This window comes from Ursus maritimus, unplaced genomic scaffold, assembly GCF_017311325.1.
Source record: "Ursus maritimus isolate PB19 unplaced genomic scaffold, ASM1731132v1 scaffold_1, whole genome shotgun sequence".
Lineage (NCBI taxonomy): Eukaryota > Metazoa > Chordata > Mammalia > Carnivora > Ursidae > Ursus > Ursus maritimus.
This window is the reverse complement of record NW_024423343.1, coordinates 82,714,089-82,733,521: the sequence shown is the minus strand read 5'-3', so window position 1 is coordinate 82,733,521 and position 19,433 is coordinate 82,714,089. Positions and strand designations below refer to the sequence as shown.

General features: G+C 38.3%; 1 protein-coding gene across 6 annotated transcripts in view; it reads right to left on the bottom strand.

Annotated features, from left to right (window-relative positions):
- Window positions 1-19,433, bottom strand: part of ZEB2 (zinc finger E-box binding homeobox 2) — a 133,638-nt gene that overhangs the window by 4,350 nt on the left and 109,855 nt on the right. For all 6 annotated transcript variants that reach the window (XM_040645219.1, XM_040645222.1, XM_040645221.1 and 3 more), the window contains exons 5-9: window positions 13,702-13,890; window positions 12,793-13,007; window positions 10,057-10,165; window positions 7,158-9,127; window positions 5,574-5,754 (exon numbers count right to left, since the gene is read on the bottom strand). In XM_040645219.1, coding sequence (XP_040501153.1) covers window positions 5,574-5,754; window positions 7,158-9,127; window positions 10,057-10,165; window positions 12,793-13,007; window positions 13,702-13,890 — 2,664 coding nt within the window. The remainder of the gene's footprint in view (window positions 1-5,573; window positions 5,755-7,157; window positions 9,128-10,056; window positions 10,166-12,792; window positions 13,008-13,701; window positions 13,891-19,433) is intronic.

Below are 19,433 nucleotides of genomic sequence, written 5' to 3'. Positions count from 1 at the left end.
CTGGCATAGACGCCGTATACTCTGAGCCTCTGACATCATAAACCGTTGCTTTGCAGACGGACTTTCCGTCTCAAACGGGAGCGAAACGCCAAGTTAGACAGGGGCAGAAACAGAGGAAAGATGATGTGAAGAATGTCTTATCAGCCATATGATTCTAAGAATAAAAATTAGAGATTGGAAAATACAAAGCAGAAAGATGGATGTCCTGAAGGCTGAGCTAATCCCAAATAGTGTTTTCCCTCTAAAGTTTTCCATGAGATGTCAGCCACTTGTGGAGTGTTAAAATACTCTTCAGCTAGAGAATGCTGTATTTCCTTTGGCATTCCAGGCAGTTTCTAACCAGTGTTTGGAACTTGAAACTAGTGCCAAGCCTAAACACATCTGGTTGATTCCAGGCCACAAATAGCCCTGGAATGCCTTCAACACCTTCCATAGCTGCCATACTTAAAAGTTTATTTCCAAAATAGAATGGACCAAAAAAAAAAAAAAATTATCAGACTGATGCTCCAGCATTAAAGTCAGAAACGTGTCATGTAGGGTGCTAGGTATTATCATAACACACATGAAGCTATGTGATTATACTTCCTAATACAAACTTGCATTTCAGCAAATTAAATTAAAAACCGGCATTAGTAGATTCAACCCCATTTTCATTTGCTAAGTGTCATGTTATAAGATTAGGAACCCATTCTACACACTTCAAGTATTCAGTTATACGGTAATATATAATTTCAATTAGTAATCAAATATCTTTAATAATGTTATTGAATGCCTCTAGGGCATGCTACTATTTAGAAAACGCCGTAGGCTGCTATATGTTATTTCATTAATGGTCTTTATCTTACTGGAACGTCCAATATAAATTTAGTGATGACAGATGTGGTAAGGCTAGTAGTACTAAGTTCTAGAATAGGAAGTTATTTACTTGCAAGAGAAGAAATTAGAAAAATATTTGTTGGTGACTATTCATTGTATTGGAAATAAGGAATGTTCTGGTAATCTACTTCAAGGCAGCTAATGGCCTAAAGAAAAAAAAAGTATAATTCAAACCACACAAGAACCACTTTTTAGCTCTTAGGAAAGATGTTTTGAATGAGGTCAACTGGATAACAGAAAAGAGAAAGCCAACGGAGTGTCAAGAGTTTGGAAAGACAGCATGCTTTTCTATTTGACAAGACCATCACGGTGAGAAGGTCATTTAACAGGAAGCAGAAGTATAACTGGGAAAAAGATAGAGGTTTGGCCTTCCAGAAAACTTCTAGTCACGATGCACGAATTTGGTCTCTCTCGTGTGTACTTGGACCTTAAAGAAAAGGATGCTTTTGGGAGCAAGGATAAGACGTTTCTGACAGTGGTGATTCATTCATAGGGGCAGGATGGTGCAGTGTTAGATAGGGGAGGTGGGTTCTGGAGTCTGATTGCCTGGGTTCAAATCCATCTCTTACAACCAGCTGTGCAACACAGGCATGTTAACCTTTCTGAGGTTCAGGGTCCTTGTTGATAAAAGGGAGGTCATTTGGGGGACCATTTAACTTGTGGCCCAGGCATAAGGAGTAAAGGAGGCAGCGTAGGTAAAGTGGTTAGTACAAGGATGGCACGTAGTAAGCACTCAATTAATGTTAGATAATTTTATTCATTTTCATCAGTACATGTTCAATAACTCCCCAAGTTGTAAGCAAGATAAGGAGCAGAGTACATGGAAGAAGTAAATCTGAATGGAAAGAAGAGAAATCATAGATGAAAAATTTCTCGGTGCTTTAGTTGCTACAGCATGCATAGGTAGAACTGTCCTACAGCCTCCTTTGGATGTCTCATCAACTCAGGAGCGCACAGAAGGTGGGGCAGTTAGGTGACTTCACGGATTGGCTGTGAATAATCGTGAATGAACGTCACAGTGACCACAGCCGATACGGCTCTCTCTTTCCCGAAGGAACAAAATACAGAGCAGTGTCCTGAGAGAGAATAAACACTCTCCAGGATGAGTTTCGAGGCCTGTTTAGAAATGCTTGAGGGATGCCCATTGAACTGCAGTCTATTATATAGATATTCTGGTTACACGCACTCGATTTTCAGGGAATTCAATCACTAATAAACAACATGCTTATAATAGAAATATATTAATTCTACGTTATGAATTGACAATCTGAAGGAATAAAATGTGCAGCTATTATGCCATGCAAAGAACAGAATTTGGGGGTAATGGTGGGGGGACTGACCTATATCTTGCATTAAATATTCTAGTACTCTCCAGAAGTGTCCCTGGTAAGTATTTAATAGATTCAATTTAAGTAGGAACTGACTTGGACGTTCATCTTTTTTTAATTTGTTTGTTTGGTTTACCTGATTCAAATCAAGATTCCTGGAATTAAATTTCTACGTGAACAAGATTCAGAAAAACATCCAGGCTGACACTGAGTGAATCAAAACTTTTTTTAGGGTAATTTTTTCCCCCTAATCTCAAGGTTCATGATTCACCTGACAGCTAGAATGATAACTGAAGTTAATAAATGGAAGGTTTGTGGTATGAAAAATATTATCATATAACTGAGAAACAAAATTGACTGGTAATTTATTTAAAACTTTGACTTTATCTACTCAAAAGTAGAAACATTTTTATTACTTTTCTGAATAAGGTAGGTTTAAGAGTACCTACCACAATGTCTCAATAGAGAAAGTACTCAATAAATGTCAGATTTAAATTTTAGTGGAATACAAATGAGTTCTTGACAGTGCCTAACAGGAGTTTCAGATTTTGTGTTTCACCATCCTGTCTTGTGACGATTAATCCCATTGAAGTCAACATTTACGGAGTGTTCCCTTCCCGTATCCCATCCCAGTCCCGATCCCAGTCCCAGGCCCCAGGAAGAGCAAGCGAGCAATACCCCTTTGGTAAGGAAAATTAAGCATTATGTCTTTGATGCCTGCCTAGGTCATAAATTAAACAGGCCAAGGTAAAAGAGCACAAGATCTCCAGAGTAAGTAGCTCATAATTTCCTTCTTAACTTAAGCCATTCTAGATGTTAAATTGGGGACAGGTGTAACAAACACACTTTATCAATGACACATTTGTAAAGTCAGCACATAATCAAATGATGATTCAACTTCATTTCCCAACCTTAGAATCAATCAACCCAGAGACTGTTCTCACGTACAATTTTCACATTAGTACATTCTCAAAGTATTACTAGTACTTAATATAAACAAATAAAAGGCTTCTGGGGCCCAATTAGGGAAGGAAAATGGACTAAATTTTTACATACATCACAGTGGTAGAGAATTCATGAAGAACTTCACGGTGATAGAACCTAATACACTGGCAGTAATAATGTCATGAGATGTTTGGTCAAGAGACCAAAAAGTTAACACACTGGAAACTTGACAAGCTAGGAAGCCAACAGGAGGATAATAAATCCTACGTTTAAAGTAACCATTGGATGGTGAGGATCTCATTGCTATACATTACTTCTAGGCAGCAAATCTTCTCACAACTAAAAGAATCGGAACACTTTATTTCTATTTTTTTTAATACAGCATATTTTGCAAATTGATTATGCATATTTGTTTTTGCCAACTTTTGGGTCTCTCGACTATCTATATGCCTATGAAGTTTATGGACTATCTCATTTATAGGAAATAAAGATATTGACGGGATGTCAATATGTATGATAGCCCTCACTAAAATAAAAGTTTTACACTCACCATGTAGTAAATGATAGAGTTTGCATATGGTCATATAATAAAACCAATCAGAGAGGGAAAGATGCCTTCAGTGATGTGCCTATTGTAGCTGAATAATGAAATACAAAATATATTTGAGGTTGATTAAAATATTAAATTTAGATATGAAAATATCTTCGTAAATATTTAAATAGGACTTGGTACTAAAGAAAACATCTACAGATATCTCTGATAAAAGACAAAATTAGGAAAATTTTGAAGTTTCAAACATGGAATTATATCACACAAGTATAGAAATGAGTAGGATTTGCTTTTCAAACTAGGTTGTCTTTAACATATCATTAATTGAACTTTTAAAATAATAGCAATATCAGACAGTTGAAGAAAGAGAGATTACTGGGGTGCTGTTATTGATCAACCTTGTTCTCTTCACAAATAACCTCAGTACCTACTGTTCCCCCAGCTTCCTCCCACTCTCAGGCTGCCTCCTGCACCTGCCCAGTGAGGGAAGAGGGAAGATGAGGAGGAATGCTCCCCAAGGGTAATTTTCTTTCTTTTTTTTTTTTTTTAAAGATTTTATGTATTTATTCGACAGAGATAGAGACAGCCAGCGAGAGAGGGAACACAAGCAGGGGGAGTGGGAGAGGAAGCAGCAGGCTCATAGCGAAGGAGCCTGATGTGGGGCTCGATCCCATAACGCCGGGATCACGCCCTGAGCCGAAGGCAAACGCTTAACCGCTGTGCCACCCAGGCGCCCCCCCAAGGGTAATTTTCAATCAATAAAAAGGGCGCCACGTACTTAGTCAGAATACAGCAGAAAGTACTCACATTACCCTTTCTTCTTTTACCTTTTTCTTTTTTCTTTTCACTACTTCTCCCCAAAAAGCACTGTTAGGCTAATTTTTTCGCTCTACATTAAAATGTTTGATACTAGACTTTCTCATTTAAAATGAGAGTTTTTATGTAATTTTCCCCTGCCAATATTTTGATTGAGATCCTACACTCTTTCTTTTCCCATCTAGGACCAGTACAGCATGCCAAATGTCTAGAGGAGAAAAGTTGGAACCAGGAGGTGAGGCTGAGTTGCTCTGTGGTTAAAGCTGGCAGGAGGAGGACAGAGGGAGTGAGCACAGGTGCGCTTCCCCTGTGGAGCTGCAGACCGGGATCTTGGATTGTGGGAACCAACGCTGTGGCTTCACATTACGGTCCTTCGCCTTTCTTTTTAAAAATTAACCCACTATCTCTCTACTCACAGGGAAGAACTAGGCTGCTATCTCGTCAACTCTGTATAATTGTTCCTAATTAGTAATGCATGAATTGGAAATAAGCTAATTAAATTTAGAAAGTTTTATTTTCGTCTTCCAAATAGAAGTAGTTGCAGGAGCTCGTTTGGCATATTACTTTACTTATACCTTTTTCTCTCACGGTACTAACACTTCCGCTGTAGTCAAAAAAGGGCCAATTTCTAAGACCAAACAGAACCACCTCCAAGGCACAGCTTACTTGAAGTTGGGATGATAAATCTAATCCATCACTGACTGCATTTTTACATAGAGCGAGTCATTACAACTTGAGAATTTGAAAAGATTTTCAATAACTGGCTTGTGTCAGGCCATTTCATTGCCCGGACCACTTAAATACACCTTCGACAGGATCTGTGAATTTGGCTTACAGATTACTTGAAAGATACGAAGACAAGCACACTCATAAACACATGAATGATCCAATAAACAGGCAACAAAAAAGTCCTACTGAGCTAGGCAGAAGCATTATTTCTTCCTTGTTGAAGGTATCAGCATATGCTACATCTTATGTCGCACGAGTGTACTCATTAAATATTATGAAATGTACAGCAGGCCGGGAAGCTCTAACTAGCTAGTCAAAGTCACTCATACCTGTGTGTTCGTATTTATGTCGCAGAAGGGAACTGCTTTTCTGGAATGTCTTGTCACATAAGTCACATGCATACATGCCACTCTCTGTCTTCTTGATCTTCTTTCGAGACAGACAGGAGTCGGAGTCTGTCATGTCATCTAGGCCTGACATGTAGTCTTGTGCTCCATCAAGCAATTCTCCCTGTGATATAATCACATAGTTCAACACAGTCTCTTCTCTTTGTGTTTATACCAAACAACTTCACGTAGGCTGACATTTGGAGAACATCAAAAGTGCTTGCTATTAATCAATTTCATTTAAAAAGAAAAAAACCCCTACTACTTTCCATGAACAATGTATGAGGTCCCACCTTTCCACAAAAATATAAACCTCCTCCACCCTAGATGTTTTTCAAGGGCAGAAAATGGTCAACTCTGAAGGTGAGAAAAACATAAACTTTTCTAAAATCCTCAGTTTCCTTTATATCAGGAAATATCCACGAGTGAAAATCAAACATCAGAATTTGTGTATTTTCCAGTGTGGTTAACTTTAGAAATGATCTGTAGCTGTAGAAACCCCATTTTAATTGAATTTTATATTTAGGTACAAAATGTTATTATTATGCAATCTATTTAAATGTATGTCTACCAACTAAAGGCCTCGAGCTATATTTTTATATTTAATTTTCTAATTTGAAATAGGGAATATTAATAACACTTTTTATCAATGTTCTATCTATGTTAAAACAGCCTTCAGCATTGAGCAATAATGAATGTGGATCAGTAAATTATTAAATTTCTTGATATTTATTTTGTCTTGATCCAAAGGAGTGCAAACTTGCATGATAACGTACGTTTCCATTTGCTGGCTCACAGTTCAGTTTTCTTAGACTATGTTTGCACTAATTAATATTAGAGGAGATTAAATAGGGCTTAAATACATTTACAAGAGGGCGGATGTACTGTAGATAGGAATACTGGAACGGCTTTTACAGAGGTGCGCTGCTACTTATGCTCTTATTTTGCAAACAGGGATTATACTCCATGTCATTAAAACATACCTGCTTTGGGACTGGAAAACCGTAAATTGTTTACCGGTTTGAAAAGTCCATCAGAAGTCAAGTGGAATGTACAAAATATGTTTTAAAATACTCTCCAAAATACACTATTTGCTATAAAGCCAAGTACATATCAGATTCATACACGTCTTATTGCAGATTGTGAACTGTGAACATCTGCACAAGTAGGGGACTGCTCTAGACGCTAACTTTTAGCATCTACGGAAGGCCTGTCAAATACCGTTAGCGCCGTGTAATTCTAAAAGCATACAGATCAATCTAAATAAACCTCAAAAATAAGTCTGAAGTTCTTGATCTTTTGTGAGGCAGCCATGTTGCCACAGCTCCGTGTCCCACTGATTCTCCATTTGTTTGTCTAGCCCAGCCAGTTTGAGGTTCAAGTGAAAACCAACGCTGCCATGTCTGCAGAAAACACAACGTTTGACTTTTGTTTTCACTGAGACTTTTTTCCCCTGCATGCACATACACACTGTAATATAGTTTTCAAGGTCTCCTCTGTTCGGAGTAAAAGGGTGGGTCTCGTTACCTGAAATCCTTGTTTCCGCTGGTACTTTCTCCTTTGCTGCATATCAGCAAAAGTAGCTGCTCCAGTTGGGTAGGTATAGGCCATATGTGGTAGGAAGCTCATCTGATCCAGTCCCGGGTATGGTCGTAGCCCAGGGATACTGGTCTGGACTGGTGGCATGAAAGTGGCGGGGGGAAATGCGCTTTGTGGAGGAAGAGCTGTGTATAAAGTTTTGGCACTAAATGGGTTCATGCCGAACACTGGGTTAGTGCTTTTGTTGTCCAGATTATTTGAGTTTGAAAACTCCTTCTTGATAAAAGTCAAGTTTAGAGGCTCATCCGAGTTTTCAGATGATGAAGAAACACTGTTATGGTCTAAATTTATGCTGCTAGCTTTCGTTTTGTTCTTTGTGGCTATAATACTCTTGGGTTCTTTCATTTGTTTTGGTAATGACAAGTCCAAAGGCTCAGCCTGGAGCTCCTCAGAAGAGAAGCTGTTTGGAGTGTAAGAACTACTGTGGGAGTTTTTAGAAGATGTGGAGGAAAGATTTAAGGGAGAGGGAGTATTACTCCTTGAGTGGTCCAATTTCTCAACTGGTTTAATATTAGTAAAATGGGAAGGTTTGCTTAGCCTGAGAGGAGGATCACAATTCGTCACACTGTTGTGGAGTTCTGCTATGGATGGTGATGTTATGGAGTCCATAGGCTTTACGGGAGACCTGGGTAATAAAGAGTCTTTTGTGGGAGGGTTACTGTTGGGAGCTAGCGGCTTGGAGGTCCTTTCCAGTGATGGTGACCTGGAATTTGAATACTGGTAGACTTTTCGTTGCTCAAACCATTCCTTCACAAATTCCTGAGGAAGGCCCACAGCAATGGAAATTTTCAGCAGTTCATCAGAGTTGGGCTCCATGTTCATAGCATAATACGCTTTCAGTACAGACATGTGGTCCTTGTATGGGTTGATGGGGCTTGTCATTCCTTTCTCAGAAAGTACAGATGACAAGAGGAGGGCTTTATTATCAACAAAAACTCCGGCTTTGTTGGGGACTATGTTGTCGTGAGGTTGCAGGACTGCCTTGATCTCTTCATTCATCTTACAAAGGTAACGTTCATGCTGATGCAAGGGAATGGGGCCAGGGAAACTTTCTTTACAGAACTGGCAAGAAAATGGAGTGGATATGTTGTGGTTCTCGATCATTTTATCATCAGTGACCAAATCTATTAAAGTACGTAGCTTCTCTTTCTTTATATTACTGATCTGTCTCCTTGAGTCAGTAGTCAAGCTCTGGAGGCAAGCTTTGGCTTCATTGACTTTTTCTAATGTGTAGTCAATAATACTTTTAGTGGCACCATTATGACTCACTACTGGAAGACCTACGGGTGGGATATTAGGGGAAGTAACTCCTTGTTCCTCAGGTTGAGAGCATGGATCCTTCATGTGATAACCTTTCAACTTGGAAATTTCTTCAGCCTTGCAGTCCATTTTTTGCCTGGAAACCGTATTGTCCACAATCTGTAGAACCTTTTGTACCTCGCTCAAGTTACTATTCATTGTGGGAAATCCGAGTAAAGGGGCTTCCATCCCTACACCTAAGTGCTGCATTGGACTCTGAGCAGACGGATGAACTCCCAAAGGGCTGGTGGCTCCAAGGGCACCATTCATAAAGGGACTAGTGCCACTAAACCCGTGTGTGGCCATAAGAACTTTGTAGTCATTGAAGTCTAGTGGTTCTGTTTTAATTTTAAGTAAGCCTGTCTGTTCAGACATACTAAGTGGTTTTCCATTCTCCAATTTGTTCCTTAACTGGGTAATAGCTGAATTAGTAGGAGAAGAAGAAACAGAATTAGGGGAAGAACCCGTCTTGATATTATTTCTCATTCGGCCATTTACAGAGATTAAACCAATACATTTCTTGCTGCTGATGTGTGAACTGTAGGAACCAGAATGGGAGAAACGCTTCTTGCAGTTTGGGCACTCGTACGGTTTTTCACCTAAAATGAGAACCAAAATTAACGTTACATGTCTTCGGCTGGGGAACGCTTGCCATTGTCTACCGATAGGAGAATCTGTGACACCAAATGGAAGGAACACAATGGGGTACCTCTACATTCTAGGTGCTCAGCTTAGAATTATGTGGCCATAACTGTTTCTGGGCTTTATCTACCCTGAGAGAACATAACTCAAGATGTTAGCAGTGGAAGGTGAAGGCTATCTATGCCTTTTTCAGCCAACATCCCAAATCTTGTCTTGCCATCGGCAGCCTCCTATTTAAACAGTGTCAGATTAATGTGTGGTCAATAGCACAATAAAGATGTCACGGTATTTAAAGGGAAGTGTAGCCATGGCTTTAATCAACTCTGTAGAGATTCCATTGATTCTACCAATCCAACTAGTCCTTTGAATAGCATCCAATTCGGTAATAAAATGCTTGGCAGAGCTATCAAAATAGTTATAAAGAAGAAATCTCAGTGGTAGGATGTTGTTCTGTAATATACAGCTCCCAGGAATCAAGGAACATTTATCATACAAAAGCTCTCATCCAAAATTCTTCAACGTTTTCTTTCATGGTTAGGTATCAAAAATGAATACCCTTCAGAATTTGCCAGCTGAGTTTCTTCAGGTCAGAAATATTTAATCTGTAGAAGAGCGATTGAAAGGACAAAAAAGGAGCCTCTAGATTTTGTAATAAATCAAAGCATTTGCAATTTTTAGGAAGTATAAACATTCCTTTTCTTTTTGTAAGCTCATGCTATTGGTGGTACCATCGGTCTCATGAAGGCAAAGCAGGCTCACGCAGTCTGTGAAATAAAAGGGTAGTTCCAAAAAGCTACAAACAGGATTGCGTAAATTTTAAACAATCTTTAAAACTCCCCTAATGAAACAAAATGCAAATGTGAGCACCAGCACCTCTGCTACTCACCACTGTGAATTCGCAGGTGTTCTTTCAGATGGTGTTTATATTTGAAAGCCTTGCCGCACTCTGTGCATTTGAACTTGCGATTACCTGCTCCTTGGGTCAGCATTTGGTGCTATAAAAGGAGAAAGACTGACATCAGTTTTGTGCGGGAGGAACAAAGGAAATTTGTTACAAATATTTTTAAAAGGCCTCTATTTTTCAGACAGGCCAAAAGGTTTGAGTGCATGTTTATTTATTTGCCCAGTCTTTCAGAGTTGCAATAAAAGTGATAATGTTGGCAATAAAATTGGAACAAATAAAAAAAAAAGTGCTTTCACATGCGCATCCGACACTTGCTTTAGAATTATCTCTGTAGTCTCTTTTCCAAAATGTTTCTTTGAGCCTTTGGAGATGAGAAAGTATAATTGTAAAGATGTTTGTGGTTCTCTGTGTTTACTGCACATTCTAAAATCTGAAGATTCCCTGTTGGAATGCAACTGTTTTGTCAAGGAAAAAAATAAATATTATCCTGAAAAATTCTAAGTAGCCTCCAAAAAAACTCCCCATGCAAAGAACTAATTTTATCAAATTTTCTGTATCAGGGTAAAAGTATAGCTTATACTGAAGCAATATCAATTTTAAAGAAGAAAAAAAAAGCATGCATACACAAACAAAAAAAATTCTTGAGTATAAATATTTCATTACACGATAAGCATGTTTAAATATCCCATTCACTGTGCTCATAGCAAATGTAAACCCTGTTTTTCCTGATGTGTTGCATATCGGATCTGATTCATTATCAAATGTAAGAGACAACATCTTGGGTTATAGCTGCTTGAGCAGTTTTATCACAAGCCAGTAGGAAAGACTTCAACGACTTTTCATTTTCCTTTTTAGTAGTGTGCTAGGGAGTAGGGACAAAAAAGAAAAAAAAAGTTTGCTGAAAAGACAAGTTAAAAGCAGCAAAGATATAATCAAACATAGCTGACCTTTTTGAACAAGAGAAAAAAAAGCACTGTGACTTAGAATTCTAAAAAAAAAAAAAAAAAAAAATACAGTCATCCACTCTGGATGCTCAAGGTAGGAGGTCAGCCTTTTTCAAGCAGCAATGACACAAAAGCCTTTTGCAAAAAGACAGCACAGAAACGGTATGACAACTGCTAGGGTGTGCTGAATCTTCCCACATTCCTAGTGAGACAGATGGTGTTACATGGGACACAGGGAGGTTTGTTCAAACAGCAGCAACCTTCAAAGATCAAGCGGAGCCCAGCCCGCCGAGCGCCATTGAGGGACCAGCGCTCATATGTTGCTGAGTTGCATAAACAAACAGCAACAGCTGCTTTGTCTCCCCCCACAGCCCTCAGAGGACTACTATAAACTTTAGTTGTGCCACTGTTAATATGATACAATCATTTTAATTTACTAATTGTAAATGCCATGAGCAAATGAGGGGACTTTTCAACACCAAAGCTACCATTCATAATGCGCCAACACAATCACACTTCTGCATGTGAAATTTAAAGCAGTTATGCTAGATAAATATCTAGGCACTTTTTTTTTCCTAGAGTTTTTGTGCATATAAGCAAGGGGAGATAAACTGTTACATAAGTGTAACTATGCGAGCATAGCTTTTGTAACTGAACTTTGAAAAACGTTCAGGTGACAAGCCCAATCAGATATAAATGGAATGATTTTCATGAGCTGTCCTTTTATAATAGCAAAACTCCATAATATAGTAACATCACCATTTCTTGATTGTGTTTGGTCATCCTCATTTTCCTTATTCAAAGAAAATAATGCCCGTGAGAAAAAAGAAACATAAGAATGTTATAGAATGCCGCTTAATAATTTTTTAAAACAGATACGGTAGCACGGCGTAAATAGGAGGCTTCCAGATCTGTAAGGCCAGTTATTGGGACTTCAGGCACACCATTTCTGTTACCATTCAAACACATAATATCAATCTGCAGTCATTTCTCCCAGGAGGAAAGAAAGAGCAGTTTTGCTAAAACATGTAAGGGACACTGTGAATCATTTCTATTCAAACATTTTAAGGATTTAAGAAGCTGTGCTTACCTGTCAAGAGAGAGTTTTTATTTTTAACACAAATCAGCCAAAAGAGGCAGAACAATCTCAACATTTAGCCATAGGCATGCAAATCAAAAGGGATCATTTTAAATGTACATCCAATATTGTAGTATCAATCCAGTTTATCTTCTATATATACGGACGTATAATATGCCTTTTTGATTTTTTTTAAAAGCACTTAATTAGATTTCAGAAACTAGTAGCAGCTTGTAAAAATACTCTAAGTACCTGAAGGTGTTATATGACAAATGAAAGAAATACACACTTCTTTTACTCTGACTTAGATCCTATATGGAAAAAAAAAAAATTCTGAGTAAAACTAGGTGAAAAATGGAATTAAAATTGCTGAGATGTTTAATAATGTATAATTAAAATGCTACAATTTCATTCACTTTTTTGTGGAACATAAAAATGAAACTAAAGTCAAGTTAAAGTGCAAATAAAATTTCTAAATTAGAAATTAACACACTCATTCGATCGTGAACATAAGACTATTAAATCATATTAGAAGAGACCATCAAAAAATCATTTAGACCTCAATTAAAGCTATTACCATTAAAAGATCTGCATCTTCAAAATGCCATGAAAAATTAATAATGATTGCCAATCAAAGCAATATCGTTTCTCTAAGGGGTTATTATAGAAAGAAATCACTTAAAACCAGCCCCCCACCTGATCTGTCCCTGGCTTGTGCGTCACCATATGCCGCTCGAGCTGGGTGCGGTAGGCAAACGTGTAGCTACAAAGAGGGCAGGAAAAGTTCTCTTCATTCTTCTCGTGGCGGTACTTGATGTGCTCCTTCAGTGATGTCAAGCGCTTGTAGCCCCGGTCGCAGTAGGGGCAGGTCAGCAGTTGGGCAAAAGCATCTGGAGTTCCAGGTGGCAGGTCTGTAGCCGAGAGACGAGAGGGAGAGAAGCAGGCCAAAAGGTCAGTAAATCAATGGCAGCTAATGGGCTGCCTGCCCGGGATGGTATGACAGGAATCACTGCAATCTGCTCCACGAGAGCGCCATCATTGCCCTCGGCCTCCGCGCGCCGCTCCCGCGCACCCCCGGCGCACACTCGTCCGAATCGGCTCGCGCGGCGCGGGGAACTTAATTAATTACTGGCGCTTTTGGGGGGAAATTTAAACAGCTGAGAAATGAGGAGATTCTCTTTAGGCGACTGACAGTTCGTGCTAAAAACCTGTGGTCACATGTGACTCGGGAATTCACAGCCGGCCAGAGCTTTTTCAGGTGTCAGTAAAGAAGCAGAAGAAGGCGAGGGTCACGGTTGCTCAACTTTTTTTTGTTCCTCAAAAGTGAAATATTTCAGAAACATGGGAATCAATTTCGATATTTTTATCTCTTAGAAATAGGCTCTAATTGTTCTTGTTCTTTATTGGATGTACAAATGACACAAATTTGCTGACAAAAAAATTTCACAATACCCTAAAATTACAGTTCTAATCTTTGCTCATGAAATTCCATGCCTCTGCAGCTGTTCTTCAAATTTTAAGGTAAACACCCAGGCATGTAGTGCATTTGTAATTGTAACAGCTGCAGAGGTCAGTGTAGTGGCTAAAAATGAATTACAGCCTCACCATTTTCTTCTTGCCCATTGGCCTCTGGCGTGCCAAGGCGAGACAGCTCCTCGGGGGCTTCTGGGTAAATAATGGCTGTGTCACTGCGCTGAAGGTACTCCTCGATGCTGACTGCATGGCCATCGCGTTCCTCCAGTTTTCTTTTGGCAAAGTATTCCTCAAAGTCGGATGTGCAATTTGCATTCTTAACTGAAATCATAAGAGGACATCATAAATGTCTTTGCGGGGGCCTTCTTCCTAGGGACCCAAGTCCATTTACAGCACTGTTAGAACGAAATGTTGACTTGCAAAAAGACAACAGATACCTAGTTTATTTCTAAGAAGCGTCGCAGATGACCAGTCATTGATCGAATGCCTATTCTTGTAATATATGCAAAAAAAAGAGGACACTCTGCTTTAAGGTAAATAGGCACATCTTATTTCCCTCTTCCTGGAATACCAGTCCGCATAATTCACAAAGAACGAAAGACAGTTTAAAATGTTTTCTTAGGGAAAATTTAAAAAATAAAAAACAGAACTGCATTCTAAGATCCATAAACATGAGAGATAATAGGAGCTCAAAGCTACTTTAACAGTCTATATAAAATTTCCTTTTCTTTTAAGAAAGGTATATTTAATTTTTTATTGTCCACTAAACTTAACGCGCCTAACCACAGATACATCCTGTTGCTAAATATAAGCTTTTAACCTTCCACTCTCTGCACATCACAGATGGCCAGGACTACACAGTCTGACACAGATGCAAAAGGATAGATATTCCTAGAGAGATAATAATGGGACTTTGTTAAAAAACCATGGGATGTGGCACTTTATCTCTCCCTAGAACTCAATATTTAGCTCAGCGTTTTAAAGCTGCCTGAAAATAAAATGAAGCTCACAAATAGAAATAAAATAAAATTAACAGAAATACTTAATAAAAGCAAAAGAAACTGGCTATATTGCTGTGTGATTTTGATACGATTTTTAACTTTTGTAATTATGACTCTATTCCCATGAAATGAATAATAGCTGCGAATCAATTTTAGCAACTGTGTCACAGGACTTTGTATATTTGAAACCTCTAGATACGTTTCTGAAATAAGTTGTGGCTTAAATATCCAAGATAAATAGTTTTATGCAGAAGACAGTGTTGGGAGTGTGTCTGCTACAGTAACTAGATGAATACAAGTCCTTTGCTAGTACAATTAATGGTGGAGTCCTACTTTCACAGTTTCTGAGAGCCGTTAACCTTGATTCCCCTACATTCTTCACCTCACCTTCTCTGCCATAAAAGATATTACAGCATTTGCCATACTAATTATTTCTGACCGTTTGTGGCCGGGTGATGTTCGAGCAAGCTAGTCAATTTTTCCTTTTATTTTCATTTTTATTGTTGCTTTCGCTGTTATGAACTTGTGGATTATAGATGAAAAGAACAGAAAGCGGAACCTTCCATTAATTCAACAAGTACCGAATGACTGATATATGGTAGGTATCATGTCTTGTTTTGATAAGCAAAAAGCAGATCCAGTTTCATCCTTCAGGAAGACACGAGAACAATCAGTACAACTGATACTTTCTCAAAAATGAAAATGTTACACACTCACATAAGTATTAGGAAAGAAAGTCGTGTGGTAGTTTGAAAGTCTGATGGAGTCTAGAAGATCAGGAAAATTTTCACTGAGAAGGCATGGAGCTCACGAGCGGTAGAAGTTGGGGCAGAGCAGCGCGTGCAAGCATGCAGGGACTGGAAGGAACGTGGTGCCTTTCACCTTCCAAAGTGACAGTGCTGATGTGCAGACAGTGGAAGGGAAGCAATATGATGCGAGGGTGGAGAGGCAGGCAGGAACCGGAACATGTGGCATGCGGTAGTCCTGTTACGGATTTGGGTTTTATTCTAAGAGAAACAGGAAGCCATTGACAGGTATTAAGCAAGGAGATGATTGGATGAAATTGTGAAATCTGCGTTTTTTAAAGGACAACTCTATCGTATGATAGGGACTGCGGGAAAAGAAAAGTCAATTCTGGGAAACCAGTTAGGAGTTTCTTATCATAAACCAGGCAAAGATAAAGGTTAAGGAGTTGGTAATGGAGACTATGAGAAGTGGCTGGATCTGAGAGATATTTAACAAGTAAAAACACTAGGCTTGGGGGAAGGATTGGGTGTGCCAAGGAGGGAGAGGCTAAGACCTTACCTAGGTACAGGCTTTCCAAATATGATGGATGACAGGTGACAGTCACCAAAGCACAGAGCACCAAAATTCTAAAAATACTTGAAACTACGAACTAATGCATTGCATCAAATAAAACAAAACTGGGGAGCATCACACTTTGTGGACTATTAAACTAAGTGCTAACAATCTTGAATAGTGTGATCTCAAAACTTTCCCTTTTGCCACTCCAGCTTCTGGCAAGTTCAACAAGAGCAACAGCCTGATTCCAACACCTGTATTTCCTTTGAATATAGGTTTGGAATGTGTAATAGTAGACTATGATTTTATATCTTGAAATTTGTTTAAATCTTTTCTTAGACTCTTAAGTCTTAAATCTTCTGTTTATTTATTAAGATTTCATTTTTAAGTAACGTCTGCACCCAACGTGGGACTCGAACTTACAACCCCAAGATCAAGAGTTGCATGTTCTACCGACTCAGCCAGCCAGGCACTCCCAAGTCTTACATCTTTTAGAAGAACACAAACATTGATTAAGATCATTTTCCCTTGGTATGGTCATGATGCCATGGATGCTTTCCAAACATCACATTCACTGCGATGTGATGCTGTCATTTAACTTGCATCATTAAGTCTCTAGAGAGTACAAAGCACTGCCAACTTGCATAAAATATTTGTTCATTGTTTTGGATCATCAAAATGACTTTACATCTATCAAAAACCACCTTTTGTTTTTAACGCAAGAAAAGATAAAGGAGACAAGATGGTGGATCAAAGATGAATCTCTTTTGAGCAACTTGACTGATTTGACCAGGGACTGACTTCTTTTTCAGCCCTGTGGCAGTAGAAAGTCATATAACAGCTCCTTTCTGAACCCAGACCTATTAGAATGTTGTCGAATGTTTAAGGCATGACTTATTTAAGCTTTTTAAGAACACTGACCCACTTGACCGATCCTTAGTGTAACCTGGTAAATGGATGGATGGACATTTTAACATCCTACTTTTATCTTGATATTTCAGCAACTATTTGAATTATCTGGCTATCTTTTCACAAATTTTCATTTGCATATGAATGCTTCCATCAGAAATGTAACCAAATGCAAATTCAATGGGATTTGCATTAATAGCCTTTTGGCTTCAACAGGAGGAAAATTCTGATTTTTCTGGATAGGCAAACTAAACTGCATCTAGAACAACACTACTGGTATTTGGAGAGGCAGTTCACTTGCTAGATCAAATCTGCCCGTGCTAGATTCCTCTGCCAAGTGTGATAGGGACAAAAGATCTCAAATCATATGCTCTCTTTAAGGATCGTCTTTGATCATCTTTGTACCCTGAGCTTTGAGTATATTGCCTGGAAATTAGTAGGCTCTCAAGAATCATTTATGGAATGAATGCGGAATAAATTATGTGCTTAACACTAATCTTGGTAGAGAAGTCTTCTAGTAAAAGGAAGCATAAGATAAGATACCCACAATTGAGCTAGGAATTCGGACCTGTTATTCAGGCAATTCTAGAACAATTATGTGATTTAACTGTGTAGTGATGACCATAAATACTTGCAAGAGTTCAGTAGGGTTCAGGTGAATATTCAAAAAGAATTTCATGAAGAAGATAGCACTCAATCATTTAAATCTATTTGTTCCATCAAGATTTTCTTCATGTGGTATAGATATGCTATTAGCTATACATCTCACATATGTAGATTCACCTAAGTGAGCTTTATACTAGACTTCCATGAACTAGCGTAGGCATAACCAAGCCAAGTATAATGTGGTTTTTTCCTTGGTGTTGCTATGGGTACTTGTAACATATGGTTTTCCTGCCCAGTACCACAACATTCTCCTTTGCCTGGGAACGGCTCCCCATATTCTCTATCGTCAAACTTTATGGTACCCAAGGGAGTTGCCTTGTTATTGCTTGATTCTGCTCCCCTAGCCACAATAGATTAGTTGGCACCTAAAGTGAACCAATCTTAGTCCTCCATTCTCCAGGCCAAACTGTTGATTGGTCCAGGGATAGCCAATGGGTCCAACTGAGTCAGCAAATCCTTTCCTTATGATTTTAGGACTGTTCCAAAAGGAGCATCCAGGGAATTTATTTCCTTCAAGTGACTGTAGCTATAAGATATAGAACACAGGAACTGATCTATCCCATGTAAGGTAAGAAGATTTATGAAGAAAGAGACTGAAGCAGGTAGGCAGAGAAAAAAGGAAAGTAAAGACAAGATGTCAAGTCCTGACAGTACATTTCTAGCTATATTTGCTCCTGAGGCCAAGCTGTACCCATGTCCTTCCAGTGGCTCTGTTGTCAAACCTCCTTAGCTTCTGTGAGCTGAAAAATTCCCTTTTCTACTTCAGGCTACGTGTGTTTAAATCTCTGAGATCCAAAATCACCATAATTGTTATATTTGAACAAATAATGGGATTAAATTTTGGTTACTCTAAAACTTGTTGAGGAAGATGAAGTTTTGGTTCTGTACAACAGTTTACATTTTTGGTTTTTACAAAGATTTTGTAATACTGTATTGTGGACACAGGAATGAGGTAGAGAATTCACCAGAAAGTTATAGAATTCCCCACTGTGTTTTTCTAGTGTAAAATCAACCTCATTTTCCTTTTTTTTTTTTCTTTCTGTAATCCTCTTCACTCCTCGGTCTCCTTGGAAGAACTGCCAAAACACACTGACAAAGGATATTTGCATGATATTTATGATCAAACCATAATAAAAATTCACAAGAAACCTCAAAGTAATTTCTTCCCATACCTTTTCCAGAGATTTTGCATTTAGTCCTAAAATTTACCCTAGTCTTACAAATATCTCAGCCTCCCCTAAGGTCAGGTAAACTTTTATGTATCCAAAACCAAAACCAAAACCAAAAAACTTCATTAATTAAAAATGTTTTTTCATCACCACGTGTATTTTAATATCATTAGGATAAATTTCTAGGTTGCTTCAAGTTAGAAAAGCCTCACGTTTCTTGTCAGTATGTTCACTCTTACTAATGTTGCTTATTAAGGATACTTTCATCAATACTTTTATGTCTATCTTCGATATTGATATTTTTAGATAATGATAATTATCAATACAGATTGACTTTTAAAGTTATTACTTAAAAAAGAAGCAATGTTAATGGAACTCTAAATGAAAGAGATGTACTGGTCTTCAAATCAGTCACCTCCAATAACAGAGTTTTTAGGACACTTTCTCAAAGATACTTAAAAGTGAGTTTTGCTTAGTGTTTACAAATAGTTAAGACATAATGAGACCTTGATACATATTCCTTCTCTTTTTCTGTTTTTCTCTGTTTACTTCCATCCCTTTGCCATTTATTTTCTTTATTTGTAATGAGCATGTGTTCGTGTAGGAAGGTAGGTACTCTGATGTTGTATGGAGCGTGTTTTCCATTTTCATTAAAAAAATTGAAGAAATATGTTTGAATATTATGCCATGCCATTTTAATGAACATAAAATGAATAAAAAATTCTTTCAGAAAAGAAGTATCTGAGAGGGTCTAGAGAAGCTGAAGTAAATACATGTAAAAAAAACGAGGTGAATCATTCATCCATCCCACTGCTTA